The 21964-nt window shown below is 41.3% G+C and overlaps 1 protein-coding gene across 3 annotated transcripts in view; it reads left to right on the forward strand.

The window, feature by feature from the left end:
- Nucleotides 1-19561, forward strand: part of LOC141091126 (alpha-1,4-N-acetylglucosaminyltransferase-like) — a 72886-nt gene extending 53325 nt beyond the window's left edge. For all 3 annotated transcript variants that reach the window (XM_073576515.1, XM_073576518.1, XM_073576516.1), the window contains 2 exons: nt 10864-11370; nt 18771-19561. In XM_073576515.1, the coding sequence (XP_073432616.1) occupies nt 10864-11370; nt 18771-19352 (1089 nt within the window). In that variant the 3' untranslated portion in view covers nt 19353-19561. The remainder of the gene's footprint in view (nt 1-10863; nt 11371-18770) is intronic.
- The last annotated feature ends 2403 nt before the right edge of the window (nt 19562-21964 follow it).

A 21964-nucleotide genomic window follows, 5' to 3' on the forward strand; every position in this document is an offset into this window, starting at 1 on the left:
AAATGGGCTGGTCAAATTCAAAAATAGCCGACTTTAGCTAAAGTCGGGTTTTGCCGATCGAAATCCGACCACAGCGTGAGGTCAGCCATGAGGTCGCTGATCAGAGCGCCAAAGTCGCGTTTCAAATAATGCTTCCAGCGCCTTTTCTCAGCCAATGAAGGTGGATGCACACTGTGGGCAACGCGATGACATGGGCAGCGGCCACCACCATCTTAGAGAAGGGCATTGAAGTGATTGGCTGGCTTTGTGTGGCGTCACAGTGGGTATAAAAGGCTATGACTGCCGACTGCCATCTTACTTGTGCCGATCTTAGAATAGGGAGATGTGCTGGTGCTGATTCTGAACAGGGAGAGCGTTAGGCAGGGAAGAAGAAATAAAAACTGCTTCTGCTGATAGCGCTTTTCACGGTACAGTTAGTGTGCAGTGAAAGGGGAGGATTTTTGTTGTGTGCAATAGTGCTGGTGGTGATTAGGCTGCCTTTTAAGGCTACCTGCTAGCTGCATTGCTGTGTGCAAACTGCTGTTCAAACTGCTTTTTTCAAAGCAATTCAACTTTTATTATTTTGTCCTGGTGAGTTACTGAGCGTTCATTTTTTCACACACCGTCTAGCGGTGTACGCTCCTCACACACTACCGTGTACCGGCTGATATCACGGATAAATAGAAGCTATCTGTGTGTGACTCTGGAAGAAAAAGCCGAGGAGTTTTTCCAGACCTACACCTTAGAGTGCTGTCCGCTTTTCACAGTTTCGTATATATCTGCCGTTTGATAATGGTCAAAACTAGACAGAGACAGCGTGTCAGTCCCTATACAAATAGACAGAGATGGACAATTTTCCATACAGACACCGTATAGAGCTGTCCGATTTTAAAACAGTATTGTATATCTGCCATTCGCATTACAGTCACATCTATACAAAGTCAGCGTGTGTGTGACACTCCGTAAATACATATACGGAGATTGTTAGTTACACAAAAAATGTATACAGTTGTACACTTCTGATACAGTTCCGTATATTTGCTTGTTGGATTACGATACAATACATACTGTGAGAGCATCTGTGACAAAATATATACAAAGATTTAATTTTTTTTAATACACCTTACACAGCTGGACGCTCCTCATACAGTACCATCTAACAGCTGGTATTTTTGGTACATTTTCCCAAACATGAGGAAGTATGGTGGAAGAGTCTGCGGATGTGGGCAGGGGGGCGCAGCTGGCACTGATGGTGGTGGTGTACCGGCTGGTTCTGGCAAAAGCACAATAGCAGCTAAGGCAGGATGTGTTGAGCCTGTGTCATTGTCTGGCCCAAGAAGGCCTGTAAGGTTGCCTTTTCTTGGAGTCGGAAAACCGCTTTTAAAGCCGGAGCTTCAGGAACAGGATGTGGCGTACAATGCCGAAACAGCCACTAGCTCTATTGCCTCCTCTTCTGAACGTTCGAACCCTGCACGCACGGAGTCATCAGTGCAGGATTCTGATCAGGAAAAACACCTTTCCTTGTGTCCTTCACCCCCACCAAAAGTTAAAGATGTGGCAGCCCACACTTCAGATTACTCTATGGAGCTCTTTTCACATACCATGCCTGGGTTATCCAGTCAAATCCAGAATTCCCCAGTCCAAGATGAATCTGACATGGAGTGCACTGATGCACAGCCACTGCTAGATGATTCTGCTGGTACATCGACCCAGAGCACTACATTGCCCTCGCAGTCTACTGAGCCAGAATCTGACCCTGATGAAACTCAGGTGCCCCTTCCCGCATACTATACCACCTTACACGGTGACACAGAGGGATGTAAAGAGGAAGGTGCAGATGACTTTGAAGAGGAGGTGATGGATGACCCAGTTCTTGACCAGGATTGACATCCATTGGAGGAGGAGGGTGGCGCTGGCAATAGTTCAGATAAGGAGAAGCATCTGCAGCAGGCATTGACATCGCAGCAGCGGTTACCTACCAGGCCCGTAGCTGTCCAAAAACGTGGAGCAAAAACTAAGAGCTGCAGGACTGCTTGGCCAGACGGTCAACTTAGCACAGCGTGCAAGGTCAGAAAATATATACCATTGTAGGAAGAGTGCAATGTGGCACTTCTTTGTCCAAAATCCTACTGATGAGTCAAAGGTTACCTGTAAGAAGTGCGGAATGACCTTTAGCCGAGGTAAACAACTCAGAAATTTGAATACCAGTTGCATGCTTAGACATTTAATCAACATGCACTTGCAAGCGCAGATGGACTACAAAACCTCAGGTAGGTTCCGAAAGAAGGTAGCCAGCAATGCTCCATCGCTTCCCCCACTGTAAGACTACCGCCACCATTAAGCACACCACCAGCACTAAATGTGGAGGTATCGTCGCAAGGCCAAAGCACTCAGGGAATCACAATGGTTTTGCAACACAACACTGAATCTAGGCCATCACCACCAATACCATCACCAACCCCCTCTCACTCCGTCCGGTCCACCTCTACTTTCCCCATATGCAGCTCTCCAATCCAGCTCACCCTAGCAGACACTAAGTAGGACAATAAAGTACTCATCCTCTCATTCGCGTACACTTTGTTTGAACGCCTACAGTGCCAAACTAATCTCATTAGAGATGATGCCCTACCGTTTGGTTGAAAGCGAAGCTTTCCGCGACCTCATGGCCTACGTTGTCCCACGCTATGACCTACCCAGTCAGCACTTCTTTCTTGAAAAGCCATCCCTGCCCTCCACCGGCATGTGAAAGACCACATTGTCCATGCACTAAAACAGTCAGTGAGTGGAAAGGTGCACCTCACAACAGATGCATGGACCAATAGGCATGGCCAGGGCTGTTACGTGTCCACCACTGCGAACTGGGATAATGTGGTGGATGCAGGCTCCAGTGGGGACAGTGGCGGTGGAACAGTGCTGCCTAGCCCATGATATAGAAAACAGCTGGCTGTAGGCTCTATCAGCGAAAACTCGTCCACAGAGCTCAGTTGCACGAGCTCTCCATCTGCAGCTGAAGGGTTGCACACGAGGTGTCCCAATATCGAACAGCTAGTGGTAAGCTTCAGTAGGCTGTGTTAAAGATGATGTCTTTGGGCAACAACAGACACACCGCGGAGGTACTACTTGCAGCGACAAACTGAGTCATGGCTGAGCAGTCTACATCTTGAGGCAGGCAAGGTAGTCAGTGATAACGGCCGTAATTTTGTGGCATCCATAGCCAGTGGAAAATTCACACACATACCTTGCCTGGCTCACACATTGAACCTGGTGGTGCAGTGCTTCCTTAATAATTATCCGGAGTTAACATCCCTGCTCCATGAAGTGTGAAGACTGTGCTCACCCATCTTTCGCTCAAACGTCCACTCCACTCGTGTGCAGAAGCTACAGCAATTGCTCCACCTCCACAAGCACCGCCTAATCATAGACATTGCTACAAGGTGGAACTCCACCCTGCACATGGTTGAGAGGCTGTGAGGACAGAGGCAGGCTGTAATGCATTTGTGGGAGAATACACGGGCAGGCTGTTTTATGGAAGACAAGGAATTGTCGGGTGTACAGTGGTCAAAGCTGAAAGACCTCTGTAAAGTCCTTCAGTGTTTTGAGGAATGCACACGGCTGGTAAGTGCAGACGACTCCATCATAAGAATGAGCATCCCACTTATGCATCTGCTCGTGCAAGGTTTGATGCACATTAAGGATCAGGTGTCTGCAGCGGAGGAGGAGGAGGAGGAAAGCCTTGATGACAGTCAGGTGGAGGAAGAAGAGGAGGAGGATGAGGGGGATGACTATTTTTGGCAGGAAGATGCTTCTCAGGGGGCAAGAGAAAATGTTGGCGTTCCAAGGTCAGGTACAGTGTTTATGCGTGACTGTAGGGAAGTGGATTTGCCAGAAAGTGCTCCTCCACCCACCACGGGCAGTGCATCATTGACACCTGGAACATTGGCCCACATGTGCGATTATGCCTTGCGGATCCTAAAAATGGACCCCGCATTGCCAAAAAGATGAGGGATGATGACTACTGACTGGCCAGCATCCTCAATCCACGTTACAAAGGCAAATTACACAACATCATGCCATAGGAGAACCTAGAGATAATATTGGCAAACAAACAAGCAACTCTGGTAAAATGTTTGTTTGAGGCTTTCCCAGCACGCAGCTGTGGTGCTGGTTCTCCCACGAGCCGTAGTGGGCACAATGTAAGAGGTGTTCGTGTTGCACACAGCCAAAGTGGTGTTGGAGACAGGGGTTTAATGACCATGTTGTGGAATGATTTCTCAAGTACCGCTCACACGACTGCTAATACTGCATCGATTAAAAGTGACAGGAGACAGCAGTTGTCAACTATGGTTACAAACTACTTTTCCTCCCATATCGATGTTCTCCCTCACAGGTCATTCCCCTTTGACTATTGGGCCTCTAAACTGGACGCCTGGCCTCAATTGGCACAATATGCCTTACAGGAGCTCACTTGCCCTGCTGCTAGTGTGTTATCTGAAAGAGTCTTCAGTGCTACTGGATCAAACCTGACAAAAAAGGACCTGACTGTCGACCAAAAATGATGATGACCTAACCTTCATTAAAATGAACCATGCATGGGTTTCAAAGGATTTTGTCCCACCTTCCCCTGATGACACATAGGTTGCCAGAAAACTGCCTCGCTTTTGTCCTCCTCTTCCTTGGACTTGCCCAATTCCGCCCTTTGCAGCAGATGAATGTCCAGCCAACACATCAACATATGCCATTTTTTAAACCTCCCTAAGTGGGCTGCCCACCCCCCAATGGCTCGGGTCAACACCTGGCGCACCCTGGCAAGTGCCACTGCTCTGAACAGGTGGATGGGCCCACAAATGGCCGACGGCACTGGCTCAGGGCCCCTCATAGTACAATACAGTGTCTCTGATGGTGGGGGGGCCCACTCGCCGTCAGACACACCAGCGTACTATGAGGGGCCCTGTGCCACTACCGTCGACCATGACTGTGCCCCCCCTGCTTGGTCATGGCCACAGCACTTGCAAATTGCAATACTTACCTCTCCCTACTCCACTGCTGTGTAGTCTGGGCAGTTAAATCCTTCACAGGGAGGCCACTAGAAATTTGGTTTATTGATCGATGATGGGTAAGATGAAGCTATGGCCTTTACTGCTGGCCTCTACCTTCAGATGATCCACGCTACTGCAATAAAGCAATCCTTTCTTCACAAATAACTGTTTTCGCTGTCTCCACAGACACAGTAATTGAGGGTCTGCATCGCCTCTGCAACATGTACGGTGAGGTTTTCCCGTGATGAGTAATTCCCAAATTTCTGCTAACACTCGACTTTCCGTCTGTACTTGTATCCATGTAGTTTTCAGTAGAGGAGAGTCTGGACTGGCTTACTGAGATTGAAATATATATGAAGATTTAAAAGTACCACAACACTGTATACTGTTGTACGCTTCGACTACCTTTCCCTTTTTCTACTTGTTAATTTCTGGTGCAATACATACTGAGCCTGTGAGTGTCTGGGTCTGACTACGGAAGTAAAGATGGAAATTTAAAATTACCCCTAGACTGGATACAACTGGTATGTGCTGATACAGTACCTTTGTTCAAAATGTTGTATTACGGTATCATCTATGGTGAGTGAGCGCGTGTGGTTTATGCCTTCTATATATACGGTGAAGCGGAGATACCAATTTTTACCCTATACTCGATACAGTTTGCATTTTGTTATACAGTACCTTTGTTCGACATTTAGTATTATGGTCAAATCCATACTGAGTAAGCGTCTGAGAGTGACTACGGGACTATGTATACAGAGATTTCAATTGTACCCTATAATATATATACTTGCTATCTTGTTATCCAGAACCTTTTTTACAACATTTTTTATTATGATCAAACCCAGACTGAGTGAGCGTCTGAGGGTGACTCCGGAAATATATAGCGAGATTTCAAATTTGGCCAACACTGTACACTGTGTTCCAAATTATTATGCAAATTGGATTTAAGTGTCATAAAGATGTAATTTTTTGTTTTTCAAATAAACTCATAGATGGTATTGTGTATCAGGGCTCTTTGGATCACTGAAATCAATCTCAAATGCCTGTGATAATTTACCCGGTGCGCCCAATTAAAGGAAAACTACTTAAGAATGATGTTCCACATTATTAAGCAGGGCACAGGTTTCAAGGAATTTAGGAAAGAAAAAGGATCTCTCTGCTGCTGAAAAGCATCAAATAGTGTAATGCCTTGGTCAAGAGATGAAAACATTAGATATTTCCCAAAAATTTAAACGTGATCATCGTACTGTTAAGAGATTTGTGGTTGATTCTGAGCACAGACATGTTTGTGCTGATAAAGGCAGAATGAGGAAGGTTTCTGCCAGGCAAGTTCATCGGATTAAGAGTGCAGCTGCTAAAAAGCCATTACAAACCAGCAAACAGATATTTAAAGCTGCTGGTGCCTCTGGAGTCCCTCGAACCTCAAGGTGTAGGATCCTTCAAAGGCTTGCTGTGGTGCATAAACCTACTATTCAGCCACCCCTAAACAGTGTTCACAAGCAGAAATGGTAGCAGTGGGCCCAGACATACGTGAAGACTAATTTTCATACAGTCTTGTTTACTGATGAGTGTCGAGCAACCCTGGATGGTCCAGATGGATGGAGTAGTGGATGGTTGGTGGATGGCCACTATGTCCCAACAAGGCTGCGACATCAGCAAGGAGGTGGAGGAGTCATGTTTTGGGCCGGAATCATGGGGAAACAGCTGGTAGGGCTCTTTAAGGTTCCTGAAGGTGTGAAAATGACCTCTGCAAAGTATATCGAGTTTCTGACTGACAGCTGTCTTCCATGATATAAAAAGCAGAAATGTGCCTTCAGGAGCAAAATCATTTTCATGCATGACAATGCACCATCTCATGCTGCAAAGAATACCTCCGAGTCATTGGCTGCTATGGGCATAAAAGGAGATAAACTCATGGTGTGGCCACCATCTTCCCCTGACCTCAACCCTATAGAGAACCTTTGGAGTATCATCAAGCAAAAGATCTATGAGGGTGGGAGGCAGTTCACATCAAAACAGCAGCTCTGGGAGGCTATTCTGACTTCATGCAAAGAAATACAAGCAGAAACTCTCCAAAAAACTCACAAGTTCAATGGATGCAAGAATTGTGAAGGTGAAATCAAAGAAGGGTTCCTATGTTAACATGTAACTTGGCCTGTTAGGATGTTTTGGAGTTAAATAGCTTTTTTGGTCAGTGAATGTGACCTCCTAATGCTGCAAATTCCACAAATGAACATTTTCAGTTCTTTAAAACATATCAAATGTTTAGAAATTCTACTGTGCATAATAATTTGGAACAGTGCATTTTGAGTTTTTATTCATTTTGGAGATTATACTGTTATCATTGGGAGGTTTCTTCAATAAAATTTGATGTATACTCTAACAGGTGATGACTTTTATTAGACTGACTGTCATTTCTACCGACTATTTAGGAAAATCATAGAAAAATATAATTTGCATAATAATTTGGAACACAGTGTATACAGCTCTACGCTTGTGTTACATTACCCATTTACAGCTTTTCATATTCTTGTGTAATCCATACTGGGCCTGAGAGTGTTTGTGTCTGCCTCCTGAAATGTATACGGAGATTCAGAATGTTTACACTATACTCTATATACCTTGTATCTGGTGATACTGTACCCCTTTTCACCTTTTTATTTTATTGGGTAGTCCATACTGAGCCTGTGAGTGTCTGTGTATGCCTCATGAAATATATACCAAGATTTACTGTTATCCTTAGACTGTATAGAGCTGTATGCTTCTGATACAGTACCATATATCTGCTGGTATTTTGGGTCAATTTTCTAAATCATGAAGTATGGTGGAAGAGGACTCGGACGTGGTTGTGGGGGGCCACCTGGTACTGATGGTGGTGGTGGTGCATCTGCTGGTAGTGCCAAAAACACAATAGCAGCTAAGGCAGGAGGTGTTGAGCCTGCATCATGGTATAGCTCTGGAAGGCCTGTAAGGCTCTGTTTTCTGGGTGTAGGTAGACTGCTTTTAAAGCCGGAGCATCAGGAACTGTTTTTGGCTTACATTGCTGAAACAGCCTCCAGCTCTATCGCCTCCTTCTGAAGTTTAAAAAAATGCAAGCACTGAGTCATAAGTGTGGGCTTCTGTTCAGGAGCAACCACTTTCCTTTTGTCCTTCACCCACACCAAAAGTGAAGGATGCGGCAGCACACACCTCAGATTACTCCATGGATTTCTTTTCACATACCATGCCTAGGTTAATTAAAAATGGAACCCATCATATACTGGAGCATTCAAATTGGGGCAGATCAGACACTGGAACAGCATCTATGGGGCACATGATACACTGGAGCATTAGAAATTGGGCCCATTATATATGGAGCATTATTAGGGCCCATAAGATACTGGAGCATCATCCATGAGGCCCATCATATACTGGAGCATTCCAGATTGGGGACATCAGACACTGGAGCAGCATTTACTGGGCCCATTATACACTGGAGCATTAGAAATGGAGCCCATTATATGTAGAGCATTATTTGGGCCCATAACACACTGGAGCATCCTCCATGGGGACCATCATATACTGTATCATTATGTGGAGCTCATCATATACTGTATGGAACATTACATGTGGCCAATTATTCTGTATGGAGAAATATATGGGGCTCATTATTCTGTATGGCGCACAATGTGGTGGCCATAATACTGTATGGAGTAATATACTGTCCTTTTTTTGAGCTATTGTACAATTTAAAATAGATCAGTCATGTAAGCAGTGAAGTATTTGTCATTGTACTATACCTATATTTCAGTGCCGTATCGGAGCATCATGAGTTGTGGTATGCGTTAAAGGGGCGCACTGACACTCTTTGGCCCAGGGTACACGAAATCCTTGAGCCAGCCCTCTCCCGCAACAACTTTAGCCAGATAACCCCCGGTTTTCAATGCATAACTATTATTATGAAGTAAATTAAGATTGACAAGCTTCAGTAATAAGAATTGATGTTTTTGGCATTGAAATGGGCACTGTAGGTGTGTTTACTGTCCTCCACTCCCTGCCGACTTTTCTTCCCCATTGACTTGCATTGGGTTTCGTGTTTCATTCGGCCTTCGACTTTTCCCTATAGTCGGCCGATTTCGTTCGACCCGACTTTTGAGAAAGTCGGGTTTCATGAAACCCGACTCGACCATAAAAAAAAGGCAAAGTCGCTCATCTCTATTAAAAACCTTACCGTTTGTCAAGTGACATGCATGTGGATAAGGGATGAGAAGGACTGGGGCCCAACTAGTGGACACACAGCCATGGGAGACCACATCAATATAAAGTACAGCTCAAGGAAAGGCAGGCCACACCTTTATATGCACATGATGCAAACATACTGAAAAAAAACCAAACGTTATGAACTGGGATATAAACTGGTGTGCATGCAGCATTAAAGCGCATGTTCACATTGACCACTGAACAGAAAATAAAAACAAAGAAACATAATAATTAAATACCCATGTATTTGGTTTTTTTTTTTCTGTTCAGTGGCCAGTGTGAACATGCTCTTAAATGCTACATGCACACCAGATAACCCAGTTCATACCTTTTGGGTTTTTTTTGCTCCAGGAGGCAAATGGCTCCGTCCCTCCCGAGTCGCTCCATGTGCCTAAGCAGTACTGTAGAGCCACATATGGGGTGTTTCTACATCCAGCAGAAATTGTGGGACAAATGTTGGTGCCATTTTTACCCATTTCCCAGTATGAAAATGTAAAATTTTGAGTTAGAACATAATTTTTGTGGAAATAAAATTTAATTTTTATTTTTTTACTGCCCAATGGTATAAAATCAGGGACTCTCCAAATGCGACTTTGCTGTAATAATTCAGGGACCCAAAGTTTACATTCAAAAAGTCAAATGATGCTCCTTCCCTTCCGAGCCCTGCCATGCGCCCAGTGGTTTCCCCCACATATGGAGTATCAGTATGCTCAGGAGAAATTTTAAAACAAACTGTATGGTGCAATTTCTCTAGTTAATCTTCTGAAATAAAATAAATAAATTTTGCCACTAACATGAAGTACAATAAAATCTCATAATCGGTGGGACACATTGAAGCGTGCCAGAGTTATATCCTCATGAAATGACAGTGATCAGAATTGAAAAAATTGACCTTGTCAGGAAGGTGAAAATAGGCTTCAGGGTGAAGGGGGTGTTTTTAAAGCACACTTAAAAATGTTGGGGCCGGCGCAGCATGGGAGAAGACTTGTAAATGGAAGTGCAAAGTTTGGATTATGGAGGATGTTAGTCATGTCAGTTTCAGAAAGGGGTGCACAGGTAGGGAGAGAGAGATGAGGGTGGAGATATAGGATGGCGCAGTACTGTGGAGGGCTTTGTGGTTGAGAGAGGGGAGTTTTATTTTTATTCTGTAGCGAATGGGAAACAAGTGTAATGACTGGCATAAGGTGGAGACATCGGTGAAGTGGATGGACAGAAATACAAGCCTGGCTGCTGCATTCATGACTGATTGGTCTCCCTCTAGCCAAAATGTATCCTCTCCAATCAAAGGAGAGTTGCAGGAGTCCAGACGGGAATGAATAAAGGCAACAGAGTTCTATAAGTTTCAAAGGTGAGAAAAGGTTGGATTCTGAGGATGTTTCTTAGTTGGTATCCTTGTATACAAGCAACACATAATAGGTTATTTGTGAATTAACCCACAAGAAATAGACCCTAATGGCAAATAATGGACTCCTAAGTCACCTCTACTTGGGGTTCGTGGACCTATATGAAACATTATTATCTCAGAACCTGGGTGTCAACAATCCTTTTATAGACTGTTGGACTACTTCAATTGTATCTAATTATGCCACTTTTTCTTCCCATACAGATATCACAGAACATCAGAGATATGTTGAAACAATTAAGAATTTTTACTATTTTGCTTTTTATAGCAACTGTCAGCTTTTTTACCAGAAACACCATAAAACAAAAAGGAATGTTTATCATAGACTCCTTAATTCACAAAGGTTTGACATTTTATTCTTCATTAACTGAGAATGCAACTAGCTACAATATAAGCCAAACATTCAGTTACGACTATGTATTTATAAGGGATGTTCTTCAGCAAGGAAATGGTATCTTATTTGTGGAAACCACAGACAGAATGGTTGAGCCATCCTTGGTTTTGTGTTCCATTGAATCAGCGGCTCGAGTGTATCCGGACAGACCAGTGGTTTTCTTCATGAAAGGACTAGGAGACATAGTCTCTGAAGATGATGAGAAGAAAGCTCAGAATCACTACCCAACCCTCTCAATTTATAAGAATATCTACATTTTCCCTTTAAGGTTAGAAAAATTATTTGCTGAGACACCATTCCTGGCTTGGTATGAGAAGGTAAGAACTTTTATATTCAAATTGAAAGAGGAGGTTTAAAAAAATCCTTAAAAGGGAAAAGTAAAAAACAATGCTTAAATATTTCAGTGACATTTCTTACTTTTATTTTTCTCTTTTCACTTGCATGCATTTAGATACATTTTGCTTATAAAAATTATTCAAGTACGCAGAACTGATTTTTCTATTTTATTGTACACCAGATTTAGAAGACCATGAAAACAAAGCTTTACAAGGTTTCTACATTTATTACAATCAGTAAGGCTGGTTTCATACTTGCGTTGTGTAGTACTGCAGATGGCAGCCTACTTCCTTGTTTCTTCCTCCGTTAAGCCACGCCCAATGCTGCACCTCTTCTTTCAGCTCCACCTACATCTACATGCATCCTGAGTACCTATCTTTATCATTGGGTATGCAGGCCATGCGGATGTATGCTGACGCATCCGCATGCGTTGCTTTGACATTGCACCGAACGCAACAGGATGCATGCAGACATAGGCGGAGCTGAAAGAAGAGGTGTGGCAGTGGGCGGGGCTTAGCGGAGGAAGAAGGGAGGATGTAGGCTGCCATACGCAGCAATACAAAATGCAAGTGTGAGACTAGCCTAAGATAAGTTTGCATTTGGGTTAACGACTCTTTTTAGGTTCTCTGTCCGAAATGTGAACTGAATTCAAAGGAAGAACATTTTTGAGTGGTTTTCCATTTTAAAAAGCAGAAAATGAATTATGGCAGACCCCATTGTGAAGATATTGATTGGATTCATATAGTTTGGTGGTATCATTCGGCAGATGGATCTAGCAGAGCATTGTGGCTTCTTTTACAGCAAGAGTACTGCACAAATATGGGAATGGCTTTAAACAATAGCATATGCAATAACTTTATGTTAATTTGAGTCTCAACTAGAGATGAGCGACATTACTCAAATGAATTTACAAAAAAGGTGAAAAAGGGAAGGCAAAAAGCCCCCCCGCCCAAAAAAAAAAACCACCACTCGCGTGTCCCATCACCCATGTGTATATTGTTTTCCCTTTATCTTGACTGAAGTGGCTGAATAGGATTCGCCCGATGAGATAATGATTTAAGGATTGACAAATGCTTATGTTACTGCACACCGTGCCATCATAGCACATGTGACAATGTTCTGACGTGAGGTACCTGAGTGATGGACTGTGCAAATAGACATATGAACCTTAGTTAAGCCACAAGCTCTAGCCTGATATGAAGAGTCCAAAGAGACAAGCTTTAAGGAGAGACGTGGGGAGAAGTATTGTGAAGGATTGTATGGGAAGCTAAGTGGATGTCGGTGAGCAGTGAGCGGAGTACTATTTTTTTTTTTCTTTGTTTTCTATGCTGTAGGATCTATGGGCTGGACTCTAGTCTGCATGAGAATCTGCCTATAGAGCTTATTTGATACAAAAGGCGGCATTACCAGTTTGATGTATGATGGCTGGTCTCTTGATCTCTTGTGAGGGAGCTCCAGAGCCGTAGTCGTGGCTGAGGCTACTGGCTCTTGAGCACCCTGGTCTCCTGTCACATGAAAATAATGTCCCTTAATCAGCATACTTGCCTCTCTGCTCACTGCACCTTCAGGGTCTCCTCTGAGTTGCCGCAGACCCTTTTCATATGATTGTGAACAAACAGTGACACAGTCCAGTTTCAACGTAAAATGTAGAACTTCTTTCTTTGCACAGCACATCCTTTGTCAGATACATCATCAGACTAGGGTTCCATACAGTCTACATCCCCCACTTTCCCTGCCCTTCTTCCTACCGCCTTCAGTACGTGCCCAGGTTTTACTGCCTTTTGCGGTAATGCAGCATCCTCCCTGTTCAGACTGGCTGTGCTTGGGGGTTCCCTCGTCTGTTTTGCCCCGGATCTGAGGGCAGCAGCCCATGCGATGATCTTCCACATGATAGAGCCACCTACGTCCCCTTAATGTTCTGGCCTTGCCTTTAGCCTCTGCTCCACCACTGTTGCTGAGACTGTACCTCTGGCCCACTGATCCCTGAATGGCTGGGTACCTAGCTTCAGCATTGCATAGCTGTCTGCCCTGTATTGGCTCCAAATTCCTCATGCCTATGTTCCCCAATGCTGACCGACTTATCTGCAGATAGCTCCTCCTATGTTTAACTATTTACAGGAAAAGTTCTTCGACATCCCAACCTAGTGTCTCAACTAGTTTACTACGCTCTCCCTATGAAATATACATAATATACCTGACATGAAATATTTACAGTAGCAGCAATCAAATTTAGTAGATCGTGTGTGGGGGAATAAGACAGTCTTTGCACCCCCTTACACTCCCTGCAGAGCTGTGTGTAATATAAGTGACAGCTCTGCAGGTTTTTCTCAATGCGTCAGCTTCCATCTCACAGGCAGCAAGTGTTGTAATATTGTTGTAATACATCAGAGCTGAGAGAGCTGCTGCAAATTTGTTTTTAAGGAGAGAAAGTTCAGTTCTACTGTTCTGTGTTAACTACATGTCTCACACTTTTAACACCCATTTTATTAAAAATAAGTTCTGTAGGAAGATTCTCCTGCAAATCAGTGTCTTTCCCATATGTCCTAACAGTTAATTTACATATAATAAAAACATGGATTTCTCTGAAATAAGGCATCAGATCACAGATAACAAGATATAATTTTATTTAATTTCCTATAACCTACATGCCAATAAAGGAGGCTTAGGGGGGTTTATCCTACGTATTCACTACTATGGATTTTTAAGTTGATTTCACTCTTTCTAATACATTTGATAGAATATTGGTTCATATCCACAGCAAAATCCATGTCATATGTCAATTTTGTTGTGGCTTTCTGAAGGATTTGGGTCAGATTGTTACTGAATGACCATTTTTATGTATCTGACCCATTAACAAAAGTACAGTTTAAACAATAGATCATGGCAAATTTAGCAGTTTCACAACTGGATGCGTTTATAAAAAAGTTGTTCTGGTATAAATATATAATTGTATTCTGTGTAACTTTTTGTGCCTGACCATGTTGAGATACTTTATCTCCTGGCCACTGATACAAAGGTTCTGGATTGTGGAAGAAGCATAAGTGAATATACTATACCAAGTCTCGGCAAACTGCGACTCACGGGCCATATCCAGCCTTTTGACTGTTCCAATCCAGCCTGCGGACCTAGACAGATGAAGGGTTGAAATCATGACCCAAGGGCCGCGTCATGCCCATGCTCGCTGTCCATCTGCCTCCTTTGGTCACCGTTATTCGCATACTCAAGATACAGATCGTGAATACAATGATGGAGGAGGGCAAGGGCTTCCAGCTCCTCCTTCCACCAATTGGCGTTTGTGACTGAGCCAGCTGATGTGATGCAATCACTTAATTGCATCAGATTTATGGAGACTCAGTGCACTGGAGACCAAAGCAGAGTGCCAGCAGAATGTGAGCAAGGTGACTGCTATTGCTATTGTTGTTCTTTTTTATCATATGTGTATGGGTTGTTTGCATGTATATTGGAGGCTATGTGATGGCTCATACTGTGTATAGGAGGTTATATGGAAGCTCATACTGTAAATAGGAATCTAAATTGGGGCTCATGTTGCATATAGAGAGATTATGTGGGGGCTCATGCTGTATATAAAGAGGCTATGTTGGGCTCACACTATATATAGGGAGGCTATGTGGGGGCTGATACTGTATATAGGGTGCTTTGTGGGGGCTCATACAGTATATAGGGGCTGTATGCAAGCTCATGCGGTAAATAGGGGGATGTCAGCATACATAATTCTGTTCAATATTAAGTGACACAATTAATGTTATTATAAAATAGTTTTAACCCCTTAATGACCACCAATGCATCTTTTAACTGACGTGAGATATAAGAGAATAGCATCCCCATATGGGTGACAATCCAGCAGCTGTCAGCTGTACACTATAGCTGAAAAATTGCTGCATCAGCCACGATCAGTGTTTGCACCGTCCAAATCTTTTTAACCCCTTAGATGCTTGTGTTAATAGTGACATCATATAAATGGTTAACAGAATGTGGGGGCTTCCTCTTTATCCCCATCGGCACCCCGAGATCATGATTGTGTGGTCCTGATGTTTGCTATGGCAATTCACGATCAAATAGTGGCCTTAGCAACTTGACAGCTGTTGTATCTTGTTCAGAAGTTAGCGACATTTAGGTGGTAAAAATACACTTTTTCATTTCTGTCATGCCACTTTGCATTGATTCCTGAAAATGATCTGAATGGTTAATAAACTACCTGACAGCAGTTTTCAATATGTCAATGGGTGCTGTTTTTAAAATGGTATAACTTTTGAGGGTTTTCCATATATAGGACCCCTAAAGTCTCTTCAAACCTGGATAGGTCCCTAAAAAAATTTTTTTTTGTAAATTTCCTTGATAAAATGAAGTATTGCTGCTACATTTTTAAACCTCCTGAAAGGCTAACAAAATAAAAGAATATATTACAAATGGTGCTGATGTAAAGCAGACATGTGGGAAATGTTATTTATGAATGTTTTTGTGTGGTATGACAATCTGGATTAAAGGGATAAGCATTCAAAGTTTGAAAATTGCTAATTTGCTAACATTTTTCTCAAATTTCTGATATTTTTTATAAATAAAAACAAAACATATTGACAAATTTACTGTCATCATAAAATAAAATATAATGTGTCACAAAAAAACATTCTCAAAGTCACTGGGATTTGTTGAAGTGTTCCAGAGTTATTACCAAATAAAGTGACACTAGTCAGATTTCAAAAATTTGGCTCCGTCACTAAGGGGTTAATATGTTAATACTAACATTGAGCAGAATTAATTGCAGCCTATTGGTTAGGCCCTCCAAAAAAAAATCAGTTTGTACTGTTATTGCTCAACTTCGGGGCTCGATCTGGTTACCTAGGACTTTGTGTTCAGTTTCCCACTCTATTGGACCACAGCCTGTTTTGTCTCTGTCCAACTGCGGATAATGCTCTTGTCTTGTCTTTCCTTTACTTTGCTTCTGTGCAGGTGTTTAGCCTATCACATCTTGGGAGGGGCTATTTATACTCTCCTCGCACATGCAGTCTCTGCTGGCTATGTTTCAAAACTGATGGTGCTTGGAGATCCATCTCCTCAGAGACGGATTATCTCACCTGGGTAATCTCTGTTACTTTTCTTATGGTTTGTTTGTGTATCTTCCTCCCCAGTACCCATTTCTTTCTTTTACGTTTGTGGTCTGGTAGGTTTTCCATGTATTCTGTTTGTTGTGTGTTTCTTCTTATTTTCTTTGGTCTTTTTTGTGTGTTTGTGTAAATACGTCCATAGGCCTATGACTTTTCCTAAGATTTTTCTGTATTTCACTTTAGAGTTATTATTGTTTAGTGTTACAAGAAATAAGGAGAAAATTCGGCACCACTGTCGCCACCTTGATGTGCACTATAGTGCGGTACAAACTCACACACCTGGGCTGCACGCCAGCTACCCACAGAACGGGTACTCAATCCAAAGAAAAATATGCATAGCTGCGTTGTATGAAAAAACAAAACAAAACAAAAGGGATGGCACTCACCGTTCTGAGGAAGTGAATTTATTTTCAGATAAAAAGCATAGGCTCGGGAGAGATGTGTGAACTGTGGACAACGGCCGTTTCATGCAAACTGCGCTTCAACGGGTGTTTAGTGTTGCACATTGTTTATAGATCAATTTATACAATTTTGTCACTTTACCTATATACAGGCACAATCTCTTTCATGTATTTATATTTACTATGGTCTTCCGATCAAAATACTTATTTTTTATTAAATACCATACATGTGCTTCTCCTTTTGGTTCTTGTTAATAACTTCTTATCATTCACTGTGACTGTTTGTAAAGACAATTTTTTTTGTCATATTTTGTTTAATTATTTCTATTTTAAATATTGGAGGTTATAAACACAAGTCACCTCGCAAGTCACTTTTACTGGTATAACTCATACACTACTCATGTATATAGCAAGTTAAGAAAAGGTGTTTGGAGGGAGCCTACCTGTACCATACATGACAAGTGCAGGCTCTGTCTAACAGCTTACAGCAACAGGCAGCAGTCAACTATTAACAGTGATGGGCGATGATGGACCTTCTTTCATCAGCCCTTAAAGAGAAAATATAATTATCTGAGACAGGAAGGGGTTAAAAAGAGCAATTTAAGGAGCAGTACATTATAGAGCCAAAGGAGCGGAGTAGATTATATATAATTGTCAAGCCCTGAGGAAGCATCTTGATGGACATGAAAGTACTTCTCATATAAGAGGGTAGGGGACCACTCTTGCACAGGGGACCACTGGAGGATCCTCTTGTTCTGCTGTGGGCCAGTACAAGACTGATAGTAATCACACTTATGTCTTCTGTTTTCCTGTAACTTACAATCACTCTACTGTGAGATTAGGTTGTCATTACATCTCATGTTGTAGCAGTCTGTGGTCGGCTACTCTGGTGTGAGATGTAATTATACCCTGCTCTGATCTCACTACAGAGTGGGTACCAGTTGCTTGAACATCACAGACAAAAGTGTGATCATTGACACATCTGCGGACAGCCAGTGTGGAGGAAGAGGGCAGTATAGCATACATAACCATTCTACGAAGGGGGAAGAGTTTACACTAGAGTTTATAATGTGACACAGGTAAACTCAACTGTCCTGCTCTTCACCCAAAGCTGATCTTATCTGAGATGCATTAGTGTCTGTGCTCCCTTCCAGCACTTTCTAAATATGTAGGAGGTTGGACCAGAAGATCATGAATGTATTTCTACATCTCACACACTGAAAAACCTGCTTTTTGCCATCTTGGGGACATGTTCTTCTTTCGTTTGAGTGTTGCAGCCTGCTTATGATTGGTCAGCATCAAACAAGGAGAAGACATAGACTTCCCAGTGAAAACTATCTGATCACACCCAATTAGACTTAACGTTTTCTTTTTTAACTCATTAAGTGTCAAAACTTATTTCCAATATCTCCGCAAGAAAGGAAAAGTAAAAAGAAAATAAAAAAATTCAGCTCAGCAGTCACTATTACACCAAATGTCCAATTCAAAGTGAAAAATTTGGTGAAAGGTCTTCTATCACTGTTATTTTGAATTTCTGGAGCTCATTAGGACCACTTCTAAAACTATCGCTTCATACTGAGTTTGCCAGTCTCTATACTTGTATAAATAAAATTATATTTTGTGATGAAAATATACATCTATTGTGTCTCAGAAATATGGAGATAAATGACAGTTGAAGACTGGAACTGATTTATGTATATCAAAGGAATCTAAGACTACTACTTTCACAGAAAAAGTTTAATGTTAGATAAAGGGAACATTTTGTAAAAAAAAGTATGCTTTAATTAGTTTATTAATTTGAAATCATATATGTCAATATTATTCTGTCTTCATTATTATCCTTTTTTTCATTCTTAGATTGATGCCACACGAGAAGTTTACTGGACTCATGTTAAATCAGATGCCTGCAGATTTGCCATGATGTGGAAGTATGGAGGCATTTATATGGATACTGATGTCATTTCCATTCGGCCAATTCCTGAAGACCATTTTTTAGCTGCAGAAACCTTTTTAACTACCAGCAGTAGTGTTTTTGGTCTCTCTCCACATCATAAATTATCATGGGAGTTTATGGAAAACTTTGTACAGAACTATAGAGGAGAAATATGGGGACACCAAGGACCTGGAGTTTTCACGCGTGTTGTAAAGAATCACTGTGGTCTTCCACAGTTTACATCTGTGGATCATGTTAAATGTGCCAATGTCTCCTACTTTCATCCCGAACGTTTCTATCCCATATTATATCCATCTTGGAGAAAGTACTTTGAAGTTTGGAAACAATTGCCAACCTTTAATAATTCATATGCTCTTCATCTCTGGAACTTTATGAATAAAGAAAGAAAATCCATGGTAGTTGGAAGCAACACTTTGGTGGAACATCTCTATAAACAATATTGCCCTTCCACATATGAAGGAGTTTTAAATAAAACTGTCTCCTAAGGTGGGGGAGATCACCATTTAAACAGTACTTTGAAAAAGAACAAAAAACACGGAAAAGTAAAGCAAAAATGCCTACGAAAGTAAAAGGAAGTTGACAGCATGTGCTTTTTTATATCAATACTATGTCTGAATAAAATGTCTACTGATATTGCAGAATATCTTTTACTAATCATTCCATTTATTTAAATAAATATTAATCTTATCTTTTATATTGAATTTTCTGATTCTTATAACAAATACAATTTTTCAAATCTTGTACACTTTTACCTACACCATTAACTTTTATTACTTCAATCAACTTTTATAGTTACAACACGAAAACCTGAGTACACAGAAAAAAGTATGTGAAGAAAGGGTAAAGCCATAACCATATTGCTTATTTTATGCAGCAGTAAAATTCCCTCATAAAGCTAAATGTTTAACTACTTTTGTACAGCACTGATGGTGATCAATTGTATTTTTGAAACTTCTCTGTATAGTGCAACATATGGACGCTTTTGTGCACCTGCAAAAGTCGGACGCCAGCTGTCAGACACAGCTGGACCCCTCAAAAAGATGGCAGAGACTGTTTATTGCCATATTTGCCTTCCCAATCACTGTATACGCAGTTCTAAAAAGATGCCATATGCAATTATGGATGCGCTAAAGACATTTCCTTGTCTAAACCCAGCTGTCAAATAATGACTGGGTGTAAGGATTGGACAGGAGCTGCTGAGTCCAAGAAGACCCAGTAAGTTCTGAATTTATTCTGTAACTAGGGTAAACATACCAGCCCGAGTTACAGTTGATATCAAGTTAAAGAAAGAATTTAAATGTTGAAATGCCCCATAAGCGTCTGTTATAACTTTATTGGTGGGAGTGATAACATGAAAATGAAATTATAATTAAATAAATATGTAGTTATTAGTTAAGAGGCAGAAAAAAAATAATCTGCTTGCAATCCAAATTGTTGTTACAAGCCCCACACCAATTGACAAAAGTGACTTCTTCTATATAAAAATAATTGTTATGGAAAAGAAAATGTAATTTTAAATGTTTGAAAAAAAGACTTTATTTTCCCACCAAGACCACAATATTGGCAAGAAAAATACTAAAGCAGGCTTACAATCTAGAGATGAAAAATACTAAAGCAGGCTTAAAATCTAGAGATGATTGGATCTGACAAAATGTGCCTTTTCCAGATTGTGTGGATCTTCTTGGGAAAGTCAATTTCCAGCACGTCCTGCATCATGCTCTGGGATCTCTACAGAAAAATAATTGTACTCAATTGCACTCTCTTGACCTCTGACTAGTGATGGGCGAGCACTAAGATGCTCGGGTGTTCGTTGCTCCGGTTGAGCAAACTGGAACGCTCGGGTCCTCAAGCCCAATGTACTGTAAGTCTATCGGAAGCGCAAGCATTTTTGCAGCGACCTCCCCCGGGGGTCTTTTTAGGGTCTAAAAACAGTGGAAATCGATGGGAACAGTGCTAAAATGACATGGGAACATCATGGGGAAGACCCCTGGAAGCAGTTTTGACTCCCAGGTCACTGCTGTCAACAATATTGTCAGAGACTTACGCAACTTTTACAGGAGCACAAAAAAATGAATCCAAAATTGATTTTCCTGGGAAAAATGTTAAGGAACCACCTTTCCAGGGTAATGATTTGTACGTAAGGCAAAATAAATAACCCAAAACAAAAATGTTCCTCCACCACTTGGGCCAATTTCATACGTAGTGTTTTTATGCGTGGCTTTCTTCACAAAAGAACTAGGAGACATAGTCTCTGAAGATGATGAGAAGAAAGCTCAGAATCACTACCCAACCCTCTCAATTTATAAGAATATCTACATTTTCCCTTTAAGGTTAGAAAAATTATTTGCTGAGACACCATTCCTGGCTTGGTATAAGAAGGTAAGAACATTGATATTCTAATTGAAAGAGGAGGTTTAACAAAATACTTAAAAGGAAAAAGAAAAATAATATTTAAATATTTCCGTGACATTTCTTACTTTAATTTTTCCCTTTTGACTTGCATGCATTTAGATACATTTTGCTTATAAAAATTATTCAAGTACCCAGAACTTAGTTATATTTTTCTATTTTATTATACACCAGATTTCGAACACAATGAAAACAAATCTTTACAAGGTTTCTGCATTTATTACAATCATGATAAGTTTACGTTTGGGTTAAAGACTCTTAGCGGAGGAAGAAGGAGGATGTAGGCTGCCACACGCAGCAATACAAAATGCAAGTGTGAGACTAGCCTGAGATAAGTTTGCATTTGGGTTAAAGACTCTTTTTAGATTTTCTGTCAAAAATGTGAACTGAATTCAAAGGAAGAACATTTTTGAGTGATTTTCCAGTTTAAAAAGCTGAAAATAAATTATGGCAGACCCCATTATGAAGGTATTGATTGGATTCACATAGTGTGGTGGTATCATTCGTCAGATGGATCTAGCAGAGCATTGTGGCTTCTTTTACAGAAAGAGAACTGCGCAAATATGGGAATAGCTTTAAACAATGGCATATGCAATCACTTTATGATAATTTGAGTCTCCTCTACTGTAGAGAAGAGCGAATTTACTCAAATAAATTTACAAAAATGGTGTAAAAGGTCAGGTAAAAA

This window comes from Dendrobates tinctorius, unplaced genomic scaffold (genome assembly GCF_039654945.1).
Source record: "Dendrobates tinctorius isolate UK_male_01 unplaced genomic scaffold, ASM3965494v1 ptg000049l, whole genome shotgun sequence".
NCBI classification, from domain to species: domain Eukaryota; kingdom Metazoa; phylum Chordata; class Amphibia; order Anura; family Dendrobatidae; genus Dendrobates; species Dendrobates tinctorius.